The 26,162-nt window shown below is 36.2% G+C and overlaps 1 protein-coding gene across 11 annotated transcripts in view; it reads left to right on the top strand.

Annotated features, from left to right (window-relative positions):
• NUCB2 (nucleobindin 2) overlaps positions 1–26,162 on the top strand; it is a 48,306-nt gene that overhangs the window by 9,320 nt on the left and 12,824 nt on the right. For 7 of the 11 annotated variants that reach the window (XM_078058337.1, XM_078058340.1, XM_078058341.1 and 4 more), the window contains 3 exons: positions 15,971–16,114; positions 16,695–16,802; positions 20,485–20,611. In XM_078058337.1, coding sequence (XP_077914463.1) covers positions 15,971–16,114; positions 16,695–16,802; positions 20,485–20,611 — 379 coding nt within the window. Of the gene's footprint in view, positions 1–12,033; positions 12,057–15,970; positions 16,115–16,694; positions 16,803–20,484; positions 20,612–26,162 lie in introns of those variants that run through there. The other 4 variants (XM_078058344.1, XM_078058345.1, XM_078058335.1 and 1 more) reach the window with 2 other exon arrangements.

Raw genomic sequence — 26,162 nt, 5'->3', positions numbered from 1 at the left:
TATTTCTAGGTCTTTTATTCTTTTTAATGCAACTGTAAATGTTTATTATTAAATTTATCTTTCTGCTACTTTATTCTTTGTGTATAGGAACAACAGATTCCTGTATATTAATTTTGTATCCTGCTGCTTTACTGAATTCATTAATTAGTTCTAATATTTTTTTGGTGGAGTCTTTAGGGTTTTCTACATATAGTGCCATCTTACCTGCAAATAGTTACAGTTTTACTTCTTCCTTACCAATTTGGATGCCTTTTTTTTTCATTTTCTGTCTGATTGCTTAGAACTTCCACTCCTATGTTGACTAAAAGTAGCAAGAGTGAACATACTTTGTCTTGTTCCTGATCTTAGAGGAAAAGCTTTCAGTTTTTCGCCATTGAGTATGATGTTAGCTGAGGGTTTGTTATATCTGTTCTTTATTATATTGAGGTATGTTCCCCCTAAACCCATTTGGTTGAGAATTTTTATCATGAATGGATGTTGAATTTTGTCAAATGCTTTTTTTTGCATCTGTTGAGATGATCGTATGGTTTTTATCTTTCATTTTTTTAACATGGTGTATCATGTTGGTTGATTTGCAGATATTAAACCATCTTTGCATCCCTGGAATAAACCCCACTTGGTAGTGGTGAATTATCCTTTTAATGTATGGTTGAATTTGATTTGCTGATATTTTGTTGAGGATTTTTGCATCTGTGTTCATTAGGGATATTGGTCTGTAGTTTTCTTTTTTTAGGGTGTCTTTGTCTGGCTTTGGTATCAGGGTAATGCTGGTCTAATAGAATGAATTTCAAAGTTTTCCTTCCTCTTCTATTTTTTTTTTTACTTGTTCTTTTTTTTTTTTTTTAAGCTTTTATTTATTTATTTGCCAGAGAGAGTGAGAGAGAGAGAGAGCACAAGCAGGGGGAGTGGCAGGCAGAGGGAAAAGCAGGCTTCTTGCTGAGCAAGGAGCCTGATGTGGGACTTGATCCCAGGACTCTGGGATCATGACCTGAGCCGAAGGCAGACACTTAACCATCTGAGCCACCCAGGTGTCCCCCCCCCTTTTTTTTTTTTTAAGATTTATTTATTTACTTTAGAGAGAGAGAAAGAGCAGGGGGAGAGGCAGAGGGAGAGGGATAGAGAGAATCTCAAGCAGACTCCCCACTGAGTGTGGAGCCCGACATGGGGCTTGATCTCACAACTCTGAGATCGTGACCCTGAAATCAAGAGTTGGATGCTTAACCAACTGAACCACCCAGGCACCCGCTTCCTCTTCTATTTTTTAAGAATGGGTATTAACTCTTTTTTATTTTTTAAAAATTTTTAAAAAGATTTTATTTATTCATTTGTCAGAGAGTGAGCACCTGCAGGGGGAGCGGCAGGCAGAGGGAGAAGCAGGCTCCCTGCTGAGCAGAGAGCCCGATGTGGGACTTGATCCCAGGACCCTGGGATCATGACCTGAGCCAAAATCAAGAGTTGGATGCTTAACTGACTGAGCCACCCAGGCACCCTGGTCTGTTCTGATTTTTTATTTCTTCCTGATTCAGTTTTGGAAGATTGTATGTTTCTAGGACTTTATCAATTTCTTCTAGGTTGTCCAGTTTGTTGGCATATAATTTTTCATCTAGTCTCACAATCTTTTATATTTCTGTTGTGTTGCTTGTTATTTCTCTTCTTTCATCTTTGATCTTATTTATTTGAGTCCTCCCTCTTTTTTTCTTGATGAGTCTGGCTAAAGGTTTATCAATTTGTTAATCTTACGAAAGAACTAGTTCTTGGTTTTGTTGATCTTTCTCCCCACACCTCAACCCTTTTGTTGTCAATGTCTATTTCATTTATTTCTGCTCTGATCTTCATTATTTCCTTCCTTCTACTAACTTTGGGCTTTGCTCTTCTTTTTCTAATTCCTTTAGAAGTCTGGTTAGTTTTTAAAATTACTCATAAATGCTCAATAGATGTTTCTTGTACAATTTATGGATGTGTTAAAAAGAGCTAACATTAATTGAGCCATTTGCCTTATACAAGGTACTAAAAAGACAGATAAGTTATCCTAATGGTATCATTAGGAAGTAAATTTATGTTGAAAGTGTAATACATCTCCTTTTTTTTTTTTTTAAAGATTTTATTTATTTGACAGAGAGAGACACAGCGAGAGAGGGAACACAAGCAGGGGGAGTGGGAGAGGGAGAAGCAGGCCTCCCACTGAGCAGGGAGCCCGATGTGGGGCTCGATCCCAGGACCCCAGGATCATGACCTGAGCCGAAGGCAGACGCTTAAAGACTGAGCCACCCAGGCGCCTACATCTCCTTTTTCTAATTATATATTTTTTTTAATTATGTTATTCACCATCCAGTACATCATTAGTTTTTGATGTAGTGTTCCATGATTCATTGTTTGCATATAACACCCAGTGCTCCATGCAGTACGTGCCTTTTCACTACAGATGTAGTGAAAAGAAGGGGCATATGCACCCCAGTGTTCATAGCAGCAATGTCCACAATAGCCAAACTGTGGAAGGAGCCGAGATGCCCTTCAATAGACAAATGGATAAAGAAGATGTGGTCTATATATACAGTGGAATAATACTCAGCCATCAGAAAGGATGAATACCCAACATTTGCATCAACATGGATGGAACTGAAGGAGATTATGCTAAGTGAAATAAGTCAGAGAAAGACAATTATCATATGGTTTCACTTATTTGTGGAACACAAGGAATAGCATGGAGGACATTAGGAAAAGGAAGGGGAAAATGGAGGGGGAGATATCAGAGGGGGATATGAACCATGAGAGACTATGGACTCCAGGAATCAAACAGGGTTTTAGAGGGGGGCGGGGGATGGGTGAGCACAGTGAAAGTATAATCCATCTCAAGGTACATTTAAGTTCAGTATTGTCACATGAGGCCCACTTTTGCCTTCCTTATGTATCTGGTTTTTTTAACCTCTTGTTACCTGTCTTAAAATTTCCTCTTAACTACTAGCCTTTCCTTTTTTTTTTTTTTTAAAGATTTTATTTATTTGAGAGAGAGAATGAGATAGAGAGCATGAGAGGGGGAGGGTCAGAGGGAGAAGCAGACTCCCTGCTGAGCAGGGATCCCGATGCGGGACTCGATCCTGGGACTCCAGGATCATGACCTGAGCCGAAGGCAGTCGCTTAACCAGCTGAGCCACCCAGGTGCCCCAACTACTAGCCTTTCCTTAATTTACTTAGATAAATCACTATTTTATTCCTTTCCAGAATTTTCTTTGTAAATATTATGTAAATATACTTTATACTTGTCATGTTAAGTGGTTCAGTTGCCACTGTATCTGTAAAGAAAGTGAACTGAAATAAAGTTTCAAGGAAGAGACTGAAATTCAGGAAATGGAAATTGGGAGGGAGGAGAATCTAGATTCAATCACTCTCTTAGTGATATTACAACCAAGATAAGGAGCAAGTGAAGATTTTATTTCTACAAAGTATGTTTGTGTTTTTGCAAGGTTTGGAATTTTTCCTTGTACTACTTAGGCACAAAGTTCAGTAATTCTTTTGCTAATAGTGCTTCAATTTCCCTTTTTTTCTGTTCTAGAACCATTTACCCCAAATAAACAAAATAGTCAAGGGACTTACATGTATAAAAACTCACTATTTTTTCCTTTTTAAATTTTTTATTTTTTTAACAAGTATAATTAACATACAGTGTTCTATTAGTTTCAGATGTATAATATTATGATTCAACAATTCTATGTATTAGTCAGTGTTCATCAATATAAGTGTACTATTAATCCCCTTCACCTATTTTACCCATCCTCCCACCCACCTCCCCTCTGGCAACCACCAGTTTATTCTCTATAGTGAAGGGTCTTTTTTTGTTTGTCTCTTTTTTCTTTTTTTGTTTGCTTTATTTCTTACATTCCACAGAGGGGCGAAATCATATGGTATTTGTCTTTCTCTGACTGACTTATTTCACTTAGCCTTATACCCTCTAGGTCTATCCATGTTGTTGCAAATGGCAAGATTTCATTCTTTCTATGGCTGAGTAATATTCCATGGTGTGTATATTCCATGGTGTGTATATCTCACATCTTTATCCATTCATCAATGGATCGACAACAGTTGGGTGGCTTCCATATCTTAGCTGTTATAAATAATACTGCAGTAAACATAAGGGTGCATGTATCTTTTTGAATTAATGTTTTCATGTTCTTTGGATAAATACCCAGCAGTGGAATTATAGGATCATATAGTAATTCTGTTTTTAATTTTTTTGAGAAACCACGATACTGTTTTCCACAGTGCCTGCACCAGCTTGCATTCCCACCAATAGTGCATGAGGATTCCTTTTTCTACACATTTTCGCCAACACTTGTTATTTCTTGTGTTTTTTATTTTAGCCATTCTGCCAGATGTGAGGTAATATCTCATTGTTTTGATTTGCATTTCCCTGATGATCAGTGATATTGAGCATCTTTTCATGTGTCTGTTGGCCATTTCTGTGTCTTCTTTGGAAAAATATCTGTTGAGTCCTCTGCCCATTTTTTTTTTTTAAGATTTTATTTATTTGACAGAGAGAGACACAGCGAGAGAGGGAACACAAGCAGGGGGAGTGGGAGAGGGAAAAGCAGGCTTCCCGTGGAGCAGGGAGCCCCATGCAGGGCTCGATCCCAGGACCCTGGGATCATGACCTGAGCAGAAGGCAGATGCTTAACGACTGAGCCACCCAGGCACCCCTCCTCTGCCCATTTTTAAATTGGATTATTATTATTATTATTATTTTGGTGTTGAGTTGTATAAGTTTTTATATATTTTGGATATTAACTCCTTATTGGATACATCATTTGCAGATATCTTCTCCCATTCAGTAGATTGTCCTTTTATTTTGTTGATGGTTTCCTTCCCTCTGTGAGAATATTTTATGTTGGTACAGTCCCAATAGTTTATTTTTGCTTTTGTTTCCTTTGCCAAAGGAGACATATGTAGAAAGATGTTTCTATAACTGATGTTAAAGAGATTACTGCTTTTGTTTTCTTCTAGAAATTTTATGGTTTCAGGTCTCACATATAGGTCTTCAACCCAAAGGTTCCCCTTTCTCTGCATCCTCACCAACACCTGTTGTTTCTTGTGTTGTTAATTTTAGCCATTCTGACAATGAGATGATATTGATTTGTATTTCCCTGATGCCGAATGATGTTGAACATCTTTTCATGTGTCTGTTAGCCATCTGGATGTCTTTTTTGGAAAAGTGTCTATTCGTGTCTTCTGCCCATTTCTTAACTGGGTTATTTGTTTTTTGGGTGTTGAGTTTGATAAGTTCTTTGTAGATTTTGGATACTACCCTTTATCAGATGTGTCATTTGCAAATATCTTCTCCCATTTCATAGGCTGCCTTTTAGTTTTGTTGATTGTTTCCTTTGCTGTGCTTTTTTTCCTTTGCTTTTTATCTTGATGAAGTCCCAATAGTTCATTTTTGCTTTTGTTTCCCTTGCCTATGGTGATGTGTCTAGTAAGAAGTTGCTATGGCTGAGGTCAAAGATATTTCTGCCTGTGTTCTCCTCTAGGATTTTGATGATTTCCTGTCTCACATTTAGGTCTTCCATCCGTTTTGAATTTATTTTTGTGTATGGTGTAAGAAATGGTCCAGTTTCATTCTTCGGTATGTTGCTGTCCAGTTTTCCCATCACCATTTGTTGAAGAGACTATCTTTTTTTCCATTGGGTAGTCTTTCCTGCTTTGTTGAAGATTAGTTGACCTTATAGTTGTGGGTCTATTTCTGGGTTCTCTATTCTGTTCCATTGATCTATGTGTCTGTTTTTGTGCCCTTATCATACTCTGTTGATGACTACAGCTTTGTAGTATAACTTGAAATCTGGAATCTTGATGACTCCCATTTTGTTTTTCTTTTTCAGAACTGCTTTGGCTATTTGGGGTCTTTTGTGGTTCCATACAAATTTTAAGATTGTTTGTTCTAGCTCTGTGAAAAATGTTAGTGATATTTTGATGGGGATTGCATTAAATGTGTAGATTGCTTTGGGTAGTATCAAATTGCAATTGTGTATTTTATAGGCTACCTTCTACAGTAGATTGGGAGGCCTATAAGGATAGGGGCCATGTCTTTCTTGTTTTTACCTTTGTATCCAGCATATCTGGTACATAGAAGGTACCTAATAAATAGTTGTTAAATTAATAAATACATACAATAGCTTAAGGAAATACACTTCAATTTAAAACGAAGAAGAGTAAAAGAGGAGGGTTGAAAGGCAGAGAAAAAGGTAGATGAAGGAGGAATAGAGAAACAAGAAAAGAAGAAATAAGCTACTCTCAGTTTTCTGTATTCTTCATCCCTCTTACCCATGACCATTCTTTTTAACCACTAACAGTATCTCTCCCTGCAATCGAAACAGGAAACTTTCTGATACACACACACACACACACACACACACACACACGTGCACACTCTCCACCCCCCAAGTAAACTTAATTTGGTTAACTACTGGTATGAATCAATAGTTAAAAAATCCACCTCTGTGTGAATGGGAATTTTGGTTTGTTGGAGACAGGAGAAGAGAGATAAGCTTCCTTTTAGGACTTGGAAATTTAGGGAAACTATTTTGTATCTACTGAATGGTAGAAGAGGTTTCAGAACTGTGCTTTGTATTTTTGCCTGAGGCTCTGATGCCCTTGGGTGCAATGCTTTCCATGCAGTCTTGAGATCACCTGATTTAAAATTTCAGATCATTTGACTTTAGAGCATAAATTATCTGCCTATCCTGGTTGGATCAGTCTACTGTTTCAGCACAGTTCCACCCAGGGTCTTCTTTGGATCTCTTTTCTTCTTATGGAAGAAGAGGGTGATAAAGGAAAGGAGGCCATTTTTACTGACCAGATATTGGAAGAAAAGTAGGTTAGTTTCCCCATCTTCCCATTACCTCTCCTTATACTTGTCTCTCCTTATTTTGTATGGACATTTGCATATTATCAGGTTTATGAAAATCTGTAAATGTATATCTGACACATTTGACACTATCTTGGTATTTAAAGAAATTTTTGTATCATTACTTTTCTACCTCATGTGTTAGAACATCTTCCACTTCTTTTGTTATGATAACAGTTAATATTCTTGAACCCTTATTAAGAAGTAAATGTTTTAACAGAAAAAAAAAGACAAACAAAAGAACAGACTCTTAAATATGGAGAACAAACTGGTGGTTATCAGAGGGGAGGTGTGTGGGGAGATGAGTGAAATAAGTAAAAAGGATTAAAAGTACATTTACCATGATGAGCACTGAGTAATACATAGAATTGTTGAATCACTATATTCTACTCCTGAAACTAATATAACATGGTATGTTAATTATACTGGATTAAAAAAAAATTTTTTTTTAAAAGAAGTAAATGTTTTAATTCGCTTTAGACTTCAGAGACTTCAGTTAGTTGTCTTAATTACTTCTGGAATAAATACTAAAAGATTAGAAAGTATCAGAAGGAAAAAAGTATTTTTTAAATCCTCCACTAATAAAAAACAAACAAACAAAAAGGGAAGAAAGAGGAAATAAATATTAAAGAGGCAGAATAAATAGAAAATCTGAAAGAAGATGGTAGATTTAAAACCCAAGATAGGCTATCTCATTGACTCTAAGACTTCACTGATATTAAGCCACATCAATACATATCATATAGAAAAAAATACTGGCAATTAAACTATGACACTATGCTCTGTCACAACTTCATTTTATGTTTATGAAAGTGCATTTTTTAGATTCACATAGACATAGAGATTTTTCTCATATCACTTTGGGCATACATAATGAAATTGATTAAAGTATTCTTAAGGCTTTTGCATATTCATAGTCTGATTCTTTTGAAACACTTTCTTGATTCACACTTGTCAACGTCTGTTTTTCTGCACATTGTTCTTTCTGCTATGGAGACTGAGGGTGATTTTCTTCTGGGAAATTCTTCAAGCCCCTTTGCCTGGAATTTCTTCTAAGCCTCTGACACTTTGCAAGCTTTGATACCAGTGCTTCTTAAAGGTGACAAAGGAAAGTTTTCAGATATATCTTCTTTCCCCCACGCGTCCTTCAGTGGTTTGTTGACTGAATCACTGAGGATTGCGGTGGTCTAGACATGGCATCAGGAATAACATCAGGTTGTGTTACTTTTCAGGCATCCTGTTCTTTAAATAATTAGATGCATGGCCTCACAATGTATCAAGAGCCAGACGAATACGCTTAGCAGGTTATGGAGGGCTCTTGGACATTCAAACCAGATTTAGCCAGCCTTCCTTTAGCTCAGCCATCACCCCTCTCCCACCCTTTTATGCATACAATAGCATTTTTGGGGAAATTATTTTGTAGTTTAAAATTTAATATGGCAGCGACTTTCGGCCATAGGTGTCCATGCATAGTTTTACAGTTATAACACTAGGTTACACGTAGTGTTACATATGCTACTCTCTAACCCGTTTTTAGGATATCAGTTTTGTTAGCGCCTTTAGCATTGGTGTACCATTTTCAGGTATATAAAAGAGCATCGGGTTTGTCAGCATTTTCCATAGACTGACTCAGCTTTGTTTTTTCCTCAAATTTCATGGAAGTCATGCAGCTTCTGTTCAGTATTCATAGCAAGTTTCTGACAAATTGACATTTGTCTTAGCCATGCATGAATCCATCAAATCAGCCTCATATTCCATATAATTAAAAAAAATTCTTGGCGGCATTGTTAGTTTCTACTATCTTCATTTGCATTGTTTGGCTACTCAAGGGTAACCTTACTGCATCTCAGCAACAAAGTATAACAGTTTTGTCTACTTGTGGTGTCTTCCTGTCTAACCTCAGGTAAAGCATTTAGTTGTTCTTTACGAGAAGGCTTAAGTTGCTGTTATTCCTTTAGTATCAAATATTTGCTTCACTAATATCAGCTGCTTCATTTCTGTGTTTATGCAATAACTCTATTTCCATGCCAAATCATAATTATTTTCGAAGACCTTTAAAAATAGCGATTAATTTATGAGGCACCAACAATGGAAAAACTCAATCCTAAGAAATGGGAGTAAGAATAGCTATGATAAGTTTCATGCACAGACAGTAAAGATAATGTTGCTGGTGCCACTTGGTGAATCATGATTTTAATATTCCATTAGAAAAGCGCTCTTTGATTTCTGAGATGTTAAACTCAGGAAATTGTGCATTTTGGAATTGCTTAAATACATTATTTGATTAAATATAAACAGAGAAAAAACTCCAGTTAGACGACAGAGATCATTAGGCTAGATTAAAAAGTGTGTGTATCTCCATACACTAATCAAAAGAAAATGTGATGTAGTGAGCGCTGAGTATTATATAAGATTGATGAATTGCTGAACTCTACCTCTGAAACTAATAATATACTATAGGTTAATTGAATTTAAGTTAAAAAAAACAAAAATAAGAATGTTAAGCTGAAAAAAATAGAGCTTAATTTGAAATTCAAAAAAAGAAAAGAAAAGAAAACTATTTAGCTATATTACTATCAAATAGAGTAGACCTTAAGGCAAAGTGCATAAAGATGACTCAAAGGTATAAAAGAGTAAATCTACCAAAAGCTAGAAAATCTTAAATTTGTGTACATTTAGTAACATAGCCTCAAAATTCTCAATAAAATTGACAGGATTATAAGGAAAACAGATAAATCCAAAATCATACAACAAGATTTTTACTTTCTAGTAATGATAGTTTAAGCAGACAAAAATTATTAAGAATATAAATATTGGAGGGGCGCCTGGGTGGCTCAGTTGGTTAAGTGTCTGACTCTTGATCTCAGCTCAGGTTTTGATTTCAGGGTCATGAGTTAAAGCCCCACATTGGGTTCCATGCCCACTTAAAAAAAAAGAATATAAAAATTGGATAATTATGAAAAGTGAATGGCTAGTTTATACTTCCATACATCCATAGGTTAATGATGGTTTATAAATTGTATTTGTTCTTTTTCTTATGTTCACATTTTTTTTTTTTTTAAAGATTTTATTTATTTATTTGACAGAGAGAGAGATAGTGAGAGCAGGAACACAAGCAGGGGGAGTGGGAGAGGGAGAAGCAGGCTTCCTGCCGAGCAGGGAGCCCGATGTGGGACTCGATCCCAGGACCCTGGGATCATGACCTGAGCCGAAGGCAGACGCTTAACGACTGAGCCACCCAGGTGCCCTCTTATGTTCACATTTTTTATAAGCTCAGATTTTTTGCTGTTTTTCATTACTGTTTTAAAAATTGAAATTTGATTCATGTGTCATAAAATTCACACTTTTAAAGTGTACAATTTTTAGTACATTGACAAGGTTGTACAACTATCACTATTGTCTAATTTTAGAACATTTTTATTACCCCAAAAAGGAAAGCCATGCCCATTAGCAGTCATTTCTCCCTCCCTCCCCCCCCCCCACCAGTAGTCCTAAGCAACCATTAATCTACTTTCTTTCTCTATGGATTTGCTTATTCTGGACATTAGATATAAATAGAATCATAATATGCATTGTTTTGCATCTGGTTATATTTGTTTTTAATCAGTTATGTTGTATTTGATTTGAAAGCAAATAAGTTTCTCCTCGAACTCTCAGTCTTTTGTCCTCTAAAATTATCAAAAATTGAAACTGCTTTCGGTTTTGAAATGGCAGTCCACAAGTCATTATCTCCTTCCTGCAAAAGTAAAAATAAATCCAGCTTGAATGAAATACAAGTCTGGCAATCTCTAAACCTGAAATCAAGGAGGAACTTTCTCCTCCAGTAGTAAGGTGTAAGTTTGATCAGAGGGCACCTGGTATCCAAAAGTGAAATGTTTCTGGCTTTACCTCATTTTTATTGTATGTAGATAGAAAGTTTCTTTGGTAGTTAATTTTTGTATTCTTTGTATCCCAGCACCCAGATCTTCTACTTGCTCTACCGATATAATTTTAAACTGGCTGAATACGCAATATTTAGTTTAAAGGACTTATAAACCATATAACTTAATCATTTCATACAATTGGTGTGAGTGCAAGCAATTTTATTAGCATTTCTTTTTTTTAAGATTTTATTTGAGAGAGAGAGAGCGCTCATGAGACAGCGCAAGAGAGCAGGAGGGGTGGGTGGGGAGTGGAAGGGGCAGAGAGAGAGGGACAAGCAGGCTCCCCGCTGAGCAGGGAGCCTGACTCCAGTCTCCATCCCAGGACCCTGAGATCATGACCTGAGCCGGAGGCAGATGCTTAACCGACTGAGCCACCCAGGTGCCCCATCATTTCCGATGATGTAACAGAAAAAGATCTTTATAACAAAAAGAAAAAAACCTGGTAATAGAATTTAAGAGCTTAAAGAATATTGAGGTCTAGTTAAATCCCCCTTAAAAAAAAATCCATTATTTTTAAAAATAAGGAAACAAGCGGGAAAAGTTAATTGACTGACCTATGATCTCATAGCAAGTGAGTGATGCAGCTGGAATTAGAATATAGACCTAAATTTAATTTTGCCTTACTCTTCTTAGATGTAACACCCATTTCTCTGTTCCTTGAGGATCTAAATTTACTCTTCAGATAAGCATTCTTTTTGTCTCTCTTTGCAGAGGAGGTTCATGAATAATAGAGCAAAGGGAGGCAGTCTGTTTCCAAATGTTAGCAAGCTTTAGAATCACCTACAGGGTTTGTTAAAACAGATTATGCCCCTCCCTCCCTGAGTCTCCAATTTAGAAGTCTGGAGGAAGCCTTGATATTTTGCATTTCTAACTAACTCCCAGCTGATGTTGCTGCTGCTGGCCCAGGGATCACACTTTGAGAAGCACTGCTTAAAAACAGTCCTAGGCTTGGGAGTCAGTCATTCCCAGGCCCAAACTTTTGGCTATGTGACTTACTCCTGTGTGACCCAGATCAGGTTTTTTGTTTTGTTTTGTTTTGTTTTTAAAGATTTTATTTATTTATTTGACAGAGAGAGACACAGCGAGAGAGGAACACAAGCAGGGGGAGTGGGAGAGGGAGAAGCAGTCTTCCCGCCAAGCAGGGAGCCCGATGCGGGGCTCGATCCCAGGACCCTAGGATCATGACCTGAGCCGAAGGCAGATGCTTAATGACTGAGCCACTCAGGCACCCCCCAGATCAGGTTTTTTAACTGACACCTCTCAGTTTCCTGTACTTTAAAATGGCAATAATAATATTTATTTCACAGAGTCATTGTAAGAATTAATTACTTAATGTAAAAAAAATTAGCATACTGCTTGGTACATAGTAAACACTCAACTGATGGTTTCTATTGTTATTTATAATAAGTCTTTGCATGTATTTATTAGCTATATCTTTACCTTTTTAAAAAAGGTCCCAATTAAAAGTTAATGAACCATAAATTCAGTTAAAGCTTTAGAGTAGATACCCAGAGACAATTTTTGTTACTTCGTCATTTTGAGATGCTGAGATGTGTGTGTGCACACACACATACACACATTCATATGTACAAACATATTCCTTTCTTGCCTTTCCTTCTCATTTATGGGAAACCTAGCAGAACAGTGTGAGAAGAAACAGATTGCAAAAGGGATTCCACTTCCAAGATTCAATTTAACGATAATTTACTTTTATTAATCTCAGGCTTCTATTGTATATTGGAGTAAAGATAGACACTATTTTAAAAAAAAGAGCATATTTCAAAATATGTGACAGCTGCCAATTGTGGAGACAGAACTGCTTATTAATTGCCCTGTGTGTGTGTGTTATGTGGTAGAAGGAGAGAATAGGATAGTGGAGGTACTGTGGGTGGAGGGGAGGAGTCTATGTGAAAGATTCTTCTAAACTCTGGGTTGACCATATCCAGGGCTAGTCACAGTTCCTGAGGAGGTCTGCAAAATGAAGTTATAGAGGTATATCACTCAGCTGACTTTCTGCGTGCACATTTATATAAAGACTATTCAAATAATGTTAGCACTTATTCATTTTCCAACTACATGTGTACCATGTTAGGAACCATGGAGACTCAGTTAAACTTTAGAAATTGTGTAGAAAACATCAAAGTTGACTTGAGCAGTTAAGTCATAATTTGGGCTTTTGGGCCATGATTGCACTTGAAACTATTATCCTTTTTAATGGTCATATGGTCAGCCTGTTTGCAGGGACCCACAGGACTTGCAAAGGTAACAAAAGTTTCAATTTAGAGTTTTTTAAGAAAAACAACTAACTCAATGATACTTAATTTTTTTAGAAAGGTGAAGATATAGCTAATAAATACATGCAAAGATGCCTCACATTATTAGCCAATGAATGCAAATCAAAATCAAAATGAGACACCACTTCACACCTAGTAGGTTGGCTATAATAAAAAAGACAATAACACATGTTGCTGAGGATGTGGACAGATTGGAAGCCTCATATATTGCTGGTGGGAATGTAAAATGGTGCTATGGAAAATAGTTTGGCAGTTCCTCAAAAACTTAAACATGGAGTCACCAAATTGACCCAGCAATTCCATTCCTTGGTATGTAACAAAGAATTGAAAACATGGTAACACAATAACTTGAACACAAATGTTCATAGTAGCATTATTCAAACTAGCCAAAAAAGTAGAAACAACCCAAATGTCCATCAGCTGATGAATTGATAAACAAATTGTGATGTATACAAAAGCTATACAAAAGAATGAAGTACTGATTCATGTCACAACATAATTGGACCTTGAAAATACAGTGCTAAATGAAAAAAGCCAGATACAAAAGGCTACATGTTATATGAGTCCATATATATGAAATGTCCACAATAGGCAAATCTATACAGACTGAAAGTGGATTAGTTGTGAGAATGAGGGAATGGGGAGGACTGTTAATGGGTACGGGGCTCTTTTTGGAGTGATGAAAATGTTCTAAAAAATTAGATAGTGGTGATAATTGCACAGTCTTGTGAATATACTATTATCCTCTGAATTGTACAATTTCAGAGAGTAAGTTTTATGGTATGTAAATTATCTTTCAAAAAACGAAAATCAAAAATGAAAGATACACCTGTAATGGGCATGAAGCATGAATGAGAAACTTTGGTTGTCATAAAAAAATAATTGTGGGAAGAGGAGAAAAATTTCTGTGGAGAAACAAATCATCCTTCTATTAAAGATTCATAATGCATAGTAGCCCATCACAAGTTCTGAAAGTCTTGCAATGATGAAAACTTTATTTAGCTTCATTGAGCCATCATCTCCCAAACATTTCATCCTGAAAAACGTTTACTCACAGTGATCATGTTAAAGTATCCTAGAGGAGGATGAATCTTGGGCTTGAGCATATGTATGTAGGAGTTACCTGGAAAGCTTTCTCTCTTCCTTCCTTCCTTCCTTCCTTACATTTTTAAAATTTAAATTCAATTAACTAACATGTATTATTGGTTTCAGAGGTAGAGGTCAGTGATTCATCAGTCTTATATAACACCCAGTGCTCATTACATCACATGCCCTCCTTAATGTCCAGCACCCAGTTACCCCATCCCTCCACCTCCTCCCCTCCAGCAACCCATAGTGTGTTTACCTGGAAAGTTTCTTTCTTTTTTTTTTTTTTTTTTAAAGATTTTATTTATTTATTTGAGAGAGAGAATGAGATAGAGAAAGCATGAGAGGGGGGAGGGTCAGAGGGAGAAGCAGACTCCCTGCTGAGCAGGGAGCCCGATGTGGGACTCGATCCCGGGACTCCAGGATCATGACCTGAGCCGAAGGCAGTCGCTTAACCAACTGAGCCACCCAGGCGCCCCTACCTGGAAAGTTTCTTAAAACAGATTCTGGACGTCACCCCAGAGATTCTGATTTCAGAGGTCTTGGGTGCAGCCTGAGAATCAAGCTCCCGGGTGATTTGATCCTTCAGGTTTGAGAACTAAACTTTGAGTAGCATCTTTACAGAATAGACAAACCCTGTACCTTAACTGGGTGAATTTTATGGCATGTGAGTTATATCTCAATAGAGATGCTAAAAAATTTGATATGTTAGAAATAGCACTAAAATGTGAGTTCTAGTGATTTTGTAATGCAAGACCATGCTCTGTGAGTGAATTGTTTTAATTAAAATTTTCTTCATCTGTAAAACAAGTCACTGCCCTATCTACTACCTGGGTTTGTGACAAAAATGAGGCAGTATACTCTTTTCCAAATTGTGTTCTATGGATAAAAACGTGACTTAAGAAAAGAAAAAAGTCCATAGTCAGCTAAGTTTGGGAGATTCTGAGTTAAATAATGCATATTCCACACTGCTGGTCAGACCAATATTCTTGACTTGGACCCTAACATGAGTCTGTATGTATAAAATCAATTAAATATGAGATTTTTGCTCATTCTAATTCTTGTAGTAGATCCTCCAGAGCTACTAAAGATCCGTATGGAGTGGAATAAACAAAATCTGAATAATATTGTGGAAATAACAATACTTGCTCCTCTCTTGTTTCAAGCTTGATATTTTATTGACCTATTTATTTGAAAAATTATTGACCAAAAAGAATTTTAGCAAACGACTACTGACTATGATAAAATGATGTTTATAAGGCTAAGAGAATATTTTATCTAGTTGTCTCTTTTAATCAACTTACATTTATGGAGCAACTTACTTTCAAAATTAGGTTGAAGCTAAATTAAATATATCTAGAAAAAATTTTGCCTTCCTAGTATTTTAATTGAAAAAATAGAGTTTTTCCTTCTCCTTTTCTAAAATTTGGGCTATTAATTTTTTAAGATTCTGAGACCCTTATTATCATTTTTATTTGAAGCTTTTATAATTAACTAAATGTTTTCTTACACTATAAGCTGTTTAAATTTTAAAATTTGTTTCCTTTTCTTTTTAATTTTAGTTGAAAAGCATTTCTCCCCTGATTTTCTTTAGTCATCTGTTTTGAGCATTATTTTGATAAGCTATAGTCTATTTTAAACCTCTTTTTAGAACTATTTTGTTGTATTAAATTTCTTGAAATTGGATATATTATTAACATAGCATTGGGAATGCATGTATATATAGTTTGAAGACATCTTTTCAGGACCTTACCATAATTATACCTTTATTTCAGATGAGGTGGAGGACCGTCTTACTACAATATTGTTTTCTCTTGGTTTCCTGTCTACTTACTGCTCTTGAAGCTGTGCCTATAGACATAGACAAGACAAAAGTAAAAAATATTCAACCCGTGGACAGCGCAAAGATAGAACCACCAGTAAGTGAAATGATAAAGATAACCTTGTAGGAAGAATTTTAACCAAATGTTGCTAATATTTATTACTTATAAAATTGTACATTTAGGAACTATTTCGGAAATAGCAGTAAAAGAATATTGGATAAACATGTTGTTTAATATTAGACAGTGTTTATTTAATGTAGTTCATATATTAAATAATGCACAGGAGAATTAATCGTAATACATTTCCAGTGGAGAGCTCACTAGCCAAGAAAACATTGTATTATATTCAAAGGAGATACAGCAATGAGGAGAGACAGGTGACAGTGGAGCAAAATCAACCAACTAATATTATTGGTTAAGTCCTCATTGTCTAAGCCATATAGAATATGTACCTTTATGTAACAATAAAACATTATATTGGTTCTGATATAAAATTCTTCATTTGAGAAATATAGCTTTTTAACTTTGTCCCAGCTATCAAAGTAGATACGTCTCAATGCCATTTTGCTAGTCTATTTTTTTTTTTAATTAAAAAAATTTTTTTTTAGGATTGAGATCTTTAGATGCAGGGAAGAAAAACTTTCAGAAACATTATTGTTTGTTTCTTAATTTGAAGGATACTGGACTTTATTATGACGAGTATCTTAAGCAAGTGATTGATGTGCTGGAAACAGATAATCATTTCAGAGAAAAGCTCCAGAAAGCAGACATAGAGGAAATAAAGGTAAATGTAATTAAATAATTATTTAACAAACGTTAGAACATCCCAGACACTGAGTTAAGTACTGGGAATACAAAGATGAGACTCTTTCCAAGCTCTTATTTATTCTGAATAAATAATATCTAGAAAAAGTTTATTAGAATGAATATATGATGGGGATATAATATATTTTGGAGATGCCTAGTGGAGACACATAGTTCAGCAGTGGGGAAAGGTGGAAGTCATTTTTCCTGATAGAGGTAAGAGCATCATGCCAATAATTTCCCTGAATTATCTTGAGAGTAATCTTATGTTTCCTTTGAGGAATTAATTTGATCTAATTTCCTGGGCTGAATAATATTTAATGTAGAACTTTCAGTGTCTCTTATCTACTTAAGTTAGGATTAAGAACATTATTTGTGGCAAGATGCCTGGGTGGCTCAGTGGGTTAAATGTCCAACTCTTGGTTTTGGCTCAGGTCAAGATCTCAGGGTCGTGAAATTGAGCCATGCGTTGGGCTCCACGGTCAGTGTGGAATCTGCTTGAGATTCTCTCTCTCCCTCTCTCTCTGCCCCTTCCCTGTTCTCTCTCTTTCTCTGGAATAAATACATCTTTTTTTTAAAAAAGAACATTATTTGTGGGTAACAGAAAAGGTAGATAATAGGAAGTACAATAGAGAGGTAATCCTGGTTTGGTATGGGAATACTTTTATAACTGTCTGCCTTTCACAGTCAATCCTATTCCCTTTTGGGGCAGGGGGAGACAAAATGTAGTAAGTTAAACAGTTATTCAATGAAAAAGATATAAGAATTAAAATAGACACTAAAGGGGTGCCTGGGTGGCTCAGTCGTTAAGTGTCTGCCTTTGGCTCAGGTCATGATCCCAGGGTCCTGGGATCGAGCCCCGCATCGGGCTCCCTGCTCCTTGGGAAGCCTGCTTCTCCTTCTCCCACTCTCCCTGCTTGTGTTCCCTCTCTCGCTGTGTCTCTCTCTGTCAAATGAGTGAATAAAATCTTAAAAAAAAAAAAAAATAGACACTAAAACTCAAGCCAATGGTATCATTATAAATAGCTCCGCAAAGACTCTTAGCTTAATAAAACTGGGAGAAAAAATTTAAAATTTGTCCTTTCCTTTTCAGCCAAATATTTTGATCAGGTTTTTTTTTTTTTAAAGATTTTATTTATTTATTTTGACAGAGAGAGAGGGAGAGAGCACAAGCAGGGGGAGCGGCAGGCAGAGGGAGAGGGAGGGGAGAAGCAGGCTCCCAGCTGAGCAGGGAGCCTGATGTGGGGTTCCATCCCAGGTCCCTGGGATCATAACCTGAGCAGAAGCGTCTGAAGGCAGCTGCTTAACAGACTGAGCCACCCAGGTGCCCCTCAGCCAAGTATTTTGAAAGGGGAATCATACTGCATTTCTTCACTTCCCAAATATTGCTGACTGGAAAGATTATGGCTTTGCCCATATCACGCTACTGAATATACTTTCATGAAGGATGTCAGTGACTTCTTAATTGCCAAATCCAGTGAATACTATTTATTCCTGTTCTTACTGGACTCCTTTTTATTATCTTAGTGGTTCTCAGATTTTAGGGCTTGTTGAAACACAGATTCCTGTGCCCCACCTATAGACTTTGTGATTCAGTAAGTCAGAACTTGCATTTCTAAAGTTCCCAGTTGGTGCTAATGCTTCTACTTGGGGACCACACTTTGAGAACCATTGTTGTATGTAATAATGATGACTACTCTCTCCTTGAGTATATCACTCTTTTTGCTTCTATAATAGCAAATTCTCCTAGTTCGCCTTCTTACCTCTGAACATTCTTTCTTGGTCTCCCTTGTAGGGGGTTTCTTTTCTTTACCTTCCTCAGTGAGCCCCGTTGACTCAGTCCTAAAAGGTCTGTCTGCCTGATTGCTAGTTAGATTTGCAGTTTGTGATTGCAAATGCATTTATAAACAAGAGAAAGTAAGCTACTAGCTGTTTTGTTTCTTAAATTTTGGAACATTTATCTAAGTACTCATCTATGAGAAAAGTAATCAAAGGAGACAACCTAAAAAAGATGAATTTTGAAAAGTTATTTATATATGTAACTACTAAAGCTTAAGGTGGCCAAGTTATTTTTTAAAATTACTTTATTGAAATGTAATTCACATACCTTAAAACTTGCCCCTTTAAAGCATATAATTCAGTAGTATATCTATATGTGACCATCATCACTATCTACTTTTTTTTTTTTGTAAAGATTTTATTTATTTACGTGACAGAGAGACAGCAAGAAAGGGAACACAAGCAGGGGGAGTGGGAGAGGGAGAAGCAGGCTTCCCGCCCAGCGGGGAGCCCGATGTGGGGCTCGATTCCAGGACCCTGAGATCATGACCCAAGCCGAAGGCAGTCGCTTAACCGACTGAGCCACTCAGGCGCCCCCTTTTCTTTTTTTTTTAAAGATTTTATTTATCACTATCTACTTTTAAACAATATCATTTCCCCCCAAAAGAAACCCTGTACCCATTAAGCCATCACTCCCCCGCTCTCCCCTCTTCTTATCCCTTGGCAATCATTGATCTACTTTCTATCTCTATGGATTTACCTATTTTGGACATTCTACATAAATGGAATTATACAATATGTGGCCTTCTGTGTCTGGTTTCTTTGAGCATAATGTTTTTCAAGGTTCATTGTATTGTAGCTTATATTAATACATTCATTTCTTTTTATGACTGAACAATATCCCACTTTATGGATATTCCATATTTTGGTTATCAGCTCATCAGTTGATGGACATTTGGTTATTTTTACTTTTTATACTAGTATGAATAATGCTGCTATGAAAATTCAGGTACAAGTTTTTATGTGAACGTATGTTTCAATTCTTTAGGTATATACCTAAGAATGGAATTGCTGGGTCATATGGTAATTCTGTGTTTAACTTTTTGAGGAACTGCCAAATTGTTTTTCAAAGTGGCTGTGCCAATTTACAATTCAAGTTACTTTTTGAGTTTCTTCTTTGTGCTTTAATTATGCTTTCAATTATATGGTTTTTATTTTCTTTCTCCAAATTTTTCTTTAAATTCCAGTTAACATGCAGTGTAATATTAATTTCAGGTGTAGAATTTTGTGATTCATCACTTACATACAACACCCAGTGCTCATCACAATAAGTGCCCTCCTTAATACCCATCACTTGTTTAACCCATCCCCCCTGCCCACCTCCCCTCCAGTAACCCTCAGTGTGTTTTCTATAGTTAAGTCTGTTTTTGGTTTGCCTCTCTTCCCCCCTGCCCCCGCCCCATATTTATCTGTTTTGTTTCTTAAATTCCACATATGAGTAAAATCTTGTGGTATTTGTCTTTCTCTGACTGACTAATTTCGCTCAGTATAATACTCTCTAGCTCCATCCATGTCATTGCAAATGGCAAGAGTTCATTCTTTTTTATGGCTGGCTGATATGCCATTGTATATGTATACGTATCTTCTTCATCCATTGATCACTTGATGGACATTTGGACTCTTTCCATAATATATGGTTTTTACACATCTTGACTTTAGAGTTAGAAACTGAGTATCTTCTGAAAAAAATGCTTTTTGTAATGCCAAATTTATCTAAATTAGTCAAAAGTATTTATCACTTCATCATAACCCTAATTTTAATATATTGTGTCTGGTCTAAAAATGGAATGTAATAAATAAAACTAACTTGTTAATTTTAACAGAGTGGGAGGCTAAGCAAAGAACTGGATTTAGTAAGTCACCACGTGAGGACAAAACTTGATGAACTGAAAAGGCAAGAAGTGGCAAGGTTAAGAATGCTAATTAAAGCTAAATTGGATTCCCTTCAAGGTAAGTGCTAAAAAAAAGTAGGAAAGTTTCAGTATTTGGTTGTTGAGGTCAGCTTATATTGGCGCATACCATGTTCTCCTAGTCAAAATTTAATGTTAGCACTGATTTGCGTTCTCTTAATTTTTAAAATAGGTAATCACATCATTCAAAAATCAAAATGATTAGCCTTAAATTATTATATCAATGAAAAGTAATGAATTAAGCCACTGATTTAAAGGAGGAAGAATGGGGCACCTGGGTGGCTCAGTCGTTAAGTGTCTGCCTTCAGCTCAGGTCATGATCCCAGGGTCCTGGGATCGAGCCCCGCATCGGGCTCCCTGCTCAGTGGGAAGCCTGCTTCTCCCTCTCCCACTCCCCCTGCTTGTTGTGTTCCCTCTCTCGCTTTGTCTCTCTCTGTCAAATAAATAAATAAAATCTTTAAAAAAAAAATAAAGGAGGAAGAATAACATCAAAGCAAACCAAAAGAGAGAAAATCTAATTATAACAATTTCCATAGATGAAATAGAAAATCGTCAGAGAGCTTGCTCTAAAAAAACCATATTATGCCCAGAGAGTGTCAAAAGGAATTCTATTAAACTATTAAAGAACAGATTGTCAGGGCACCTGGGTGGCTCAGTTGGTTAAGTGTCCAACTCTTGGTTTCAGCTCAGGTCATGATCTCCGGGTCGTGAGATCGAGCCCCGTGTTGGGCTCCACACTCAGTGGGGAGTCTGCCCTCTCTCCTTCTCAAGTAAAAATAAATACATCTTTTTTTTTTTTTTTTAAAGAACAGATTGTCAGTGCTATTTAAACTATTCCAGAGCATAAAAAAAGGAAAGCTTTCATACTCTTAATATGTATTGATGCCAAAACCAAAATTATTTTATGTCAAAAGTATACCATATAATAGCAAGTGGATTTATTTTAGGAATGCAAGATTGACTTAATATTAAGAAATCTAATACTATAAATCACATGAATAGTAATAGAAAAAATTTTGGTGTGACAAAAGAAATCAAGAAGTCGAAGGACAAGATAAATTAGAATAAATCTTTGAAACTTCTTTTAAAATTAAGATTTGGCGTGTGTGAGTAGCACATTTGATTATGTGTCCAACTCTTGGTTTTGACTCAAATTGTGATCTTGGGGTTGTGAGATAGAGCCCTGCCTTGTATGGGGCTCCAAGCTCAGTGCAGAGTCTGCTTAAGATTGTCTCTCCCTCTCCTTGTACCCCTCCCTCCACCCCTAGCCCCGCTCCCCCATTCACACACTCTCTCTAAAATAAATAAAAAAATAAACAAATAAATGAATAAAATTAAGATTTGATTCTTTTAGAGCAGTATAAGGTTTATAGCAAAATTGAAAGGAAGGTGCAGAGATTTCCCATATACCCCCAGCCCCCCAAACATGTATAACCTCCTTCATTATTAGCATCACCCACCAGAATGGTAAATTTGTTACAATTGATGAACCTACATTGACACATCATAATCACAAAGTCCATAGTTTACATAAGAGTTCACTTTGGTGTTTTACAGTCTAGGATTTGGACAAATCTATAATGATATGTATTTACCATTAAATATCATGCAGAATAGTTTCACTGCCCTAAAAATCCTCTGTGCTCTGCCTATTCATGCTCCTATATTCTTTTAATTTTAGACTGTGAGAATATTAAATAGCTATCAAGTAGAATTTTTGAAATGTGAAGATATCCACAGATAAGAAAGTAATCTCCTATATCATATGACCATCTCTATATCTACAGAAAAGGAGCAATTGACAAAATTTAACACCTCTTCTTAATTTTAAAAAAGTAATAAAATAGTAATCAATAGATACTTCTGTAACATGATCAGGTATGTCTAACTCAGCCACATCATACTTAGTGGGGAAATACAAGTGTGTATTCTAATTAAAATCAGGAACAAGACAATGATGTCCACAATCACCACTACTAATTAGCATAGCATTGGAGGTACTAACCAAAACAATTACATAAATGAAAAAAAAACTGGAGATAAGGTAACTGAAAAGGAGTTGATAAAACCATTTCTGTTTGCAGGTGATAGGATTATATACTTGGAAAACTCAAAATAATTGACTAAAAAATAACAAAGAACAGGAAAATTCAGCAAAGTAAACTTAATATCCAGAAATCAGTATTTTTCATATGCAACAGCCAGTTACAAGATATAATGGAAGAAAAGACTCCATTTACAAATACCAACAAAGATAAAATACTCAGATTAAACCTATTAAGAAATTGGACTTACAGACAAAAAGCTTTAAAATGCTCCTGAAGGATGCAAAAGTAGACTTGAAAAAAATGAGAAGACATAACATCTTTTTTTTTCAGTTTTATTTTTTTATTATTATGTTATGTTAATCACCACACATTACATCATTAGTTTTTGATGTACTGTTCCATGATTCATTGTTTGCGTATAACACCCAGTGCTCCATTCAATACGTGCCCTCCTTAATACCCATCACCGGGCTAACCCATCCCCCCACTCCCCTCTAGAACCCTCAGTTTGTTTCTCAGAGTCCATAGTCTCTCATGGTTCATCTCCCCCTCCGATTTCCCCCCCTTCATTTTTCCCTTCCTGCTATCTTCTTTTTTTTTTTTTTAACATATAACGTATTATTTGTTTCAGAGGTACAGGTCTGTGATTCAACAGTCTTACACAATTCACAGCACTCACCATAGCACATACCCTCCCCAGTGTCTGTCACCCAGCCACCCCATCCCTTCCACCCCCCACCACTCCAGCAACCCTCAGTTTGTTTCCTGAGATTAAGAATTCCTCATATCAGTGAGGTCATATGATTTAAGACATAACATCTTTTTGATACAAAGACTCAACATTATAAACATGTCAGTTTTCCTTAGGTTAATTTATAAATTTGACATGATCCAAAGAAAAATATGTACTTTTTTTTCTGCTAGACAAGTTAATTTTAAAGTTCATATGAAAAAAGAAGTAAAAAAGCTACATACCTCAGAAAAAGAACAATGACGGGCTAGATAGATATGTTAGGTATTAAAATATATCACTAAGCCTCAGTCATTAGAACTGTATAGTTTTGGCATATAAGTAGAAAGACCAGTGGAACTAAATAGAAATACCAGAAGTAAAAGTAAATACATTTAGAATTTAGTTTGAATTAAAGGTGGTATCTCATTATTAGTAGGATCAAGATAGATTTTTAAAAAGAATAATGTTGGTACAATTGGGTAGCCATTTGGAAAAAGGTACAGTTAGAGCTCTATCTCATTTACATCAGAATAGTACAAATGAATCAAAGATATCGGTGTAGAAAATAATACCATAAAAGCACTAGATGATGACATAGGTGAATTTCTTTATTATCTTGGAATGGCCTTTCTAATTATGAAACAAAATCAAGAGGCTAGATTTGACAAGTGGGAGACCCTTCCAGCTGGCTGACCTGTCTTTGTGACATGTCCCTATAGGCTAGTTATCCGGGTGGTTCATTGGCATTTTAATCAACATCTCAACATTTACTCCTGGTGAACAGTAGTTCTTAAACTTCAGATTGCATAGGAATCACCTGGGGAGCTAGTTAAAAATGCAGTTAACTGGATCTTACCTCTAGAGTTTCTGATTCTGGGGGTGAGTAATGTGCATTTTAAACATGTGCCTCTGGTCAGTGGATCATATTGGAGAAATGTTTGTGTAGAGCATTAAACTCCTTGCTGGTGAATAGACATAGAAAACAAGTACTAAGTATTCCTTATCCTGAGATTTAAGGAAATCAATGAGAGGTGAGCGCATACCCTACTACTTCAGGTGGTCAGACATAGAAGGAGGTTCCATCCTTAAAGCTGGGCCTAAGGTGTTTTTAATTTTTTTAATTTTTTATTTTTTATTTATTCGACAGAGAGACAGACAGCGAGAGAGGGAACACAAGCAGGGGGAGAGGGAGAGGGAGAAGCAAGCTTCCTGCGGAGCAGGGAGCCCGATGCGGGGCTCGATCCCAGGACTCTGGGACCATGACCTGAACTAAAGGCAGACGCTTAACGACTGAGCCACCCAGGTGCCCCTGGGCCTAAGGTGTTTAGAGATTACTTTCCTCTTAGACAACCTCCATCCCTTCAATCTTGGCAATATTTTCTTTATTCCAAATAGGGGCTGAATTTCATTATCTAAAGAAAACTGTCTGATGCTTAGAAAACTTATGAATGTTTTCTTACTGATTCAGAATTTATGAATTGAAATTTCTGATAATTTGAAGAAAGACTTAAAGGGTCTTTTTTTTTTTTTTTTTTTGGTGTAATTTTTAAAGTAAGTAATACATTCACATGGCTGAAAACCAGAAACTACAGAAGGCATATAGCAAAAGTGCTCTGATATTTTTGTGCCCTCTCAGTTCCCCCAAACATGATCCTTCTGTTTCTTCATTCTTATATAAGCAAATACAAATAAAAGTCCTTATTTTTCCTCTCTTTTTATGCAAAAGGTTAGCATATAATACACATTTTGTACTTTGTCTTTTTCTGTTAACAACATATTTGGAGATCTTTCTGTATTAGTACATGGAGACCATCTTCATTAAAAAAAAGTTTATTTTATAGCTGCATAGATTTCCATTATATGGATATGCCATAATTTATTTAACTAGGCCTCTGGTGATGAGTATTTGGGTTATTTCTAGTGGACAGTCTTGTACATATATCATTGTATATCTGTGTAAAATTATCTGTAGGACACGTTCCCCACGGAGAAACTATATATATGTATTTGTAAGTTTTATAGATATGGCCACCTCCACAGAGGTTGTATCAATACATACTCTTATGTTACATACTCTTATGTTATAATTTCTCACATCCTGTTAATAGTATGTATCTTCAGACTTTAAGAGTTTTACCATTCTGTTAGATAGTATAATAGCATAGTTTTAATACGCATTTCTCCTATTTTGAGTGAGGTTAAGCATCTTTTCATGTATTTCACTGTCCGGTTGTATCTTTTAGGCCTGGGTCTTATGACAAATCTTTTCGTCATAGGTAAAATTTGTACAGTGCCATACAAAGAATTCAGCGAAATCTTAATTTAACTAAATATAGCAGTTTCTTACTTTCTGGTATAACAAAATGTTCCAGGCTCATCTTGTACCTATCCTGCCCCAGGCCTGGAATGCGCTATTTCTCTGAGGATTCCTGGTTCTTTTTAGTGGGAAATGATATTCCAGACCAAAGACTGGCACTAGGTGTGCTCATTGCTTCTGGAATATATTTTTTTTCTTTTTTTTTCTTAAGATTTTATTTATTCATTTGAGAGAGAGAGAGAGAGAGAAGCACAAGCAGGGGGGAGGGGCAGAGGCTGAGGGAGAAGCAGACTTTCTGCTGAGCAGGGAGCCTGACGAGGGGCTCAGTCCCAGGATTCTGGGATCATGAGCTGAGCCGAAGGCAGATGCTTAACCAACTGAGCCAATCAGGTGCCCCTGGAATATATTTTCTTATTGACATTTTCATTGGACAGAGGTAGGAGATTTATGTATGTCTATATACATCGACATATACATGCACACACATTTTTGG

The sequence above is a fragment of the Halichoerus grypus genome, chromosome 11 (genome assembly GCF_964656455.1).
Source record: "Halichoerus grypus chromosome 11, mHalGry1.hap1.1, whole genome shotgun sequence".
NCBI lineage: Eukaryota > Metazoa > Chordata > Mammalia > Carnivora > Phocidae > Halichoerus > Halichoerus grypus.
This window is presented reverse-complemented; position numbering and strand designations above follow the sequence as displayed.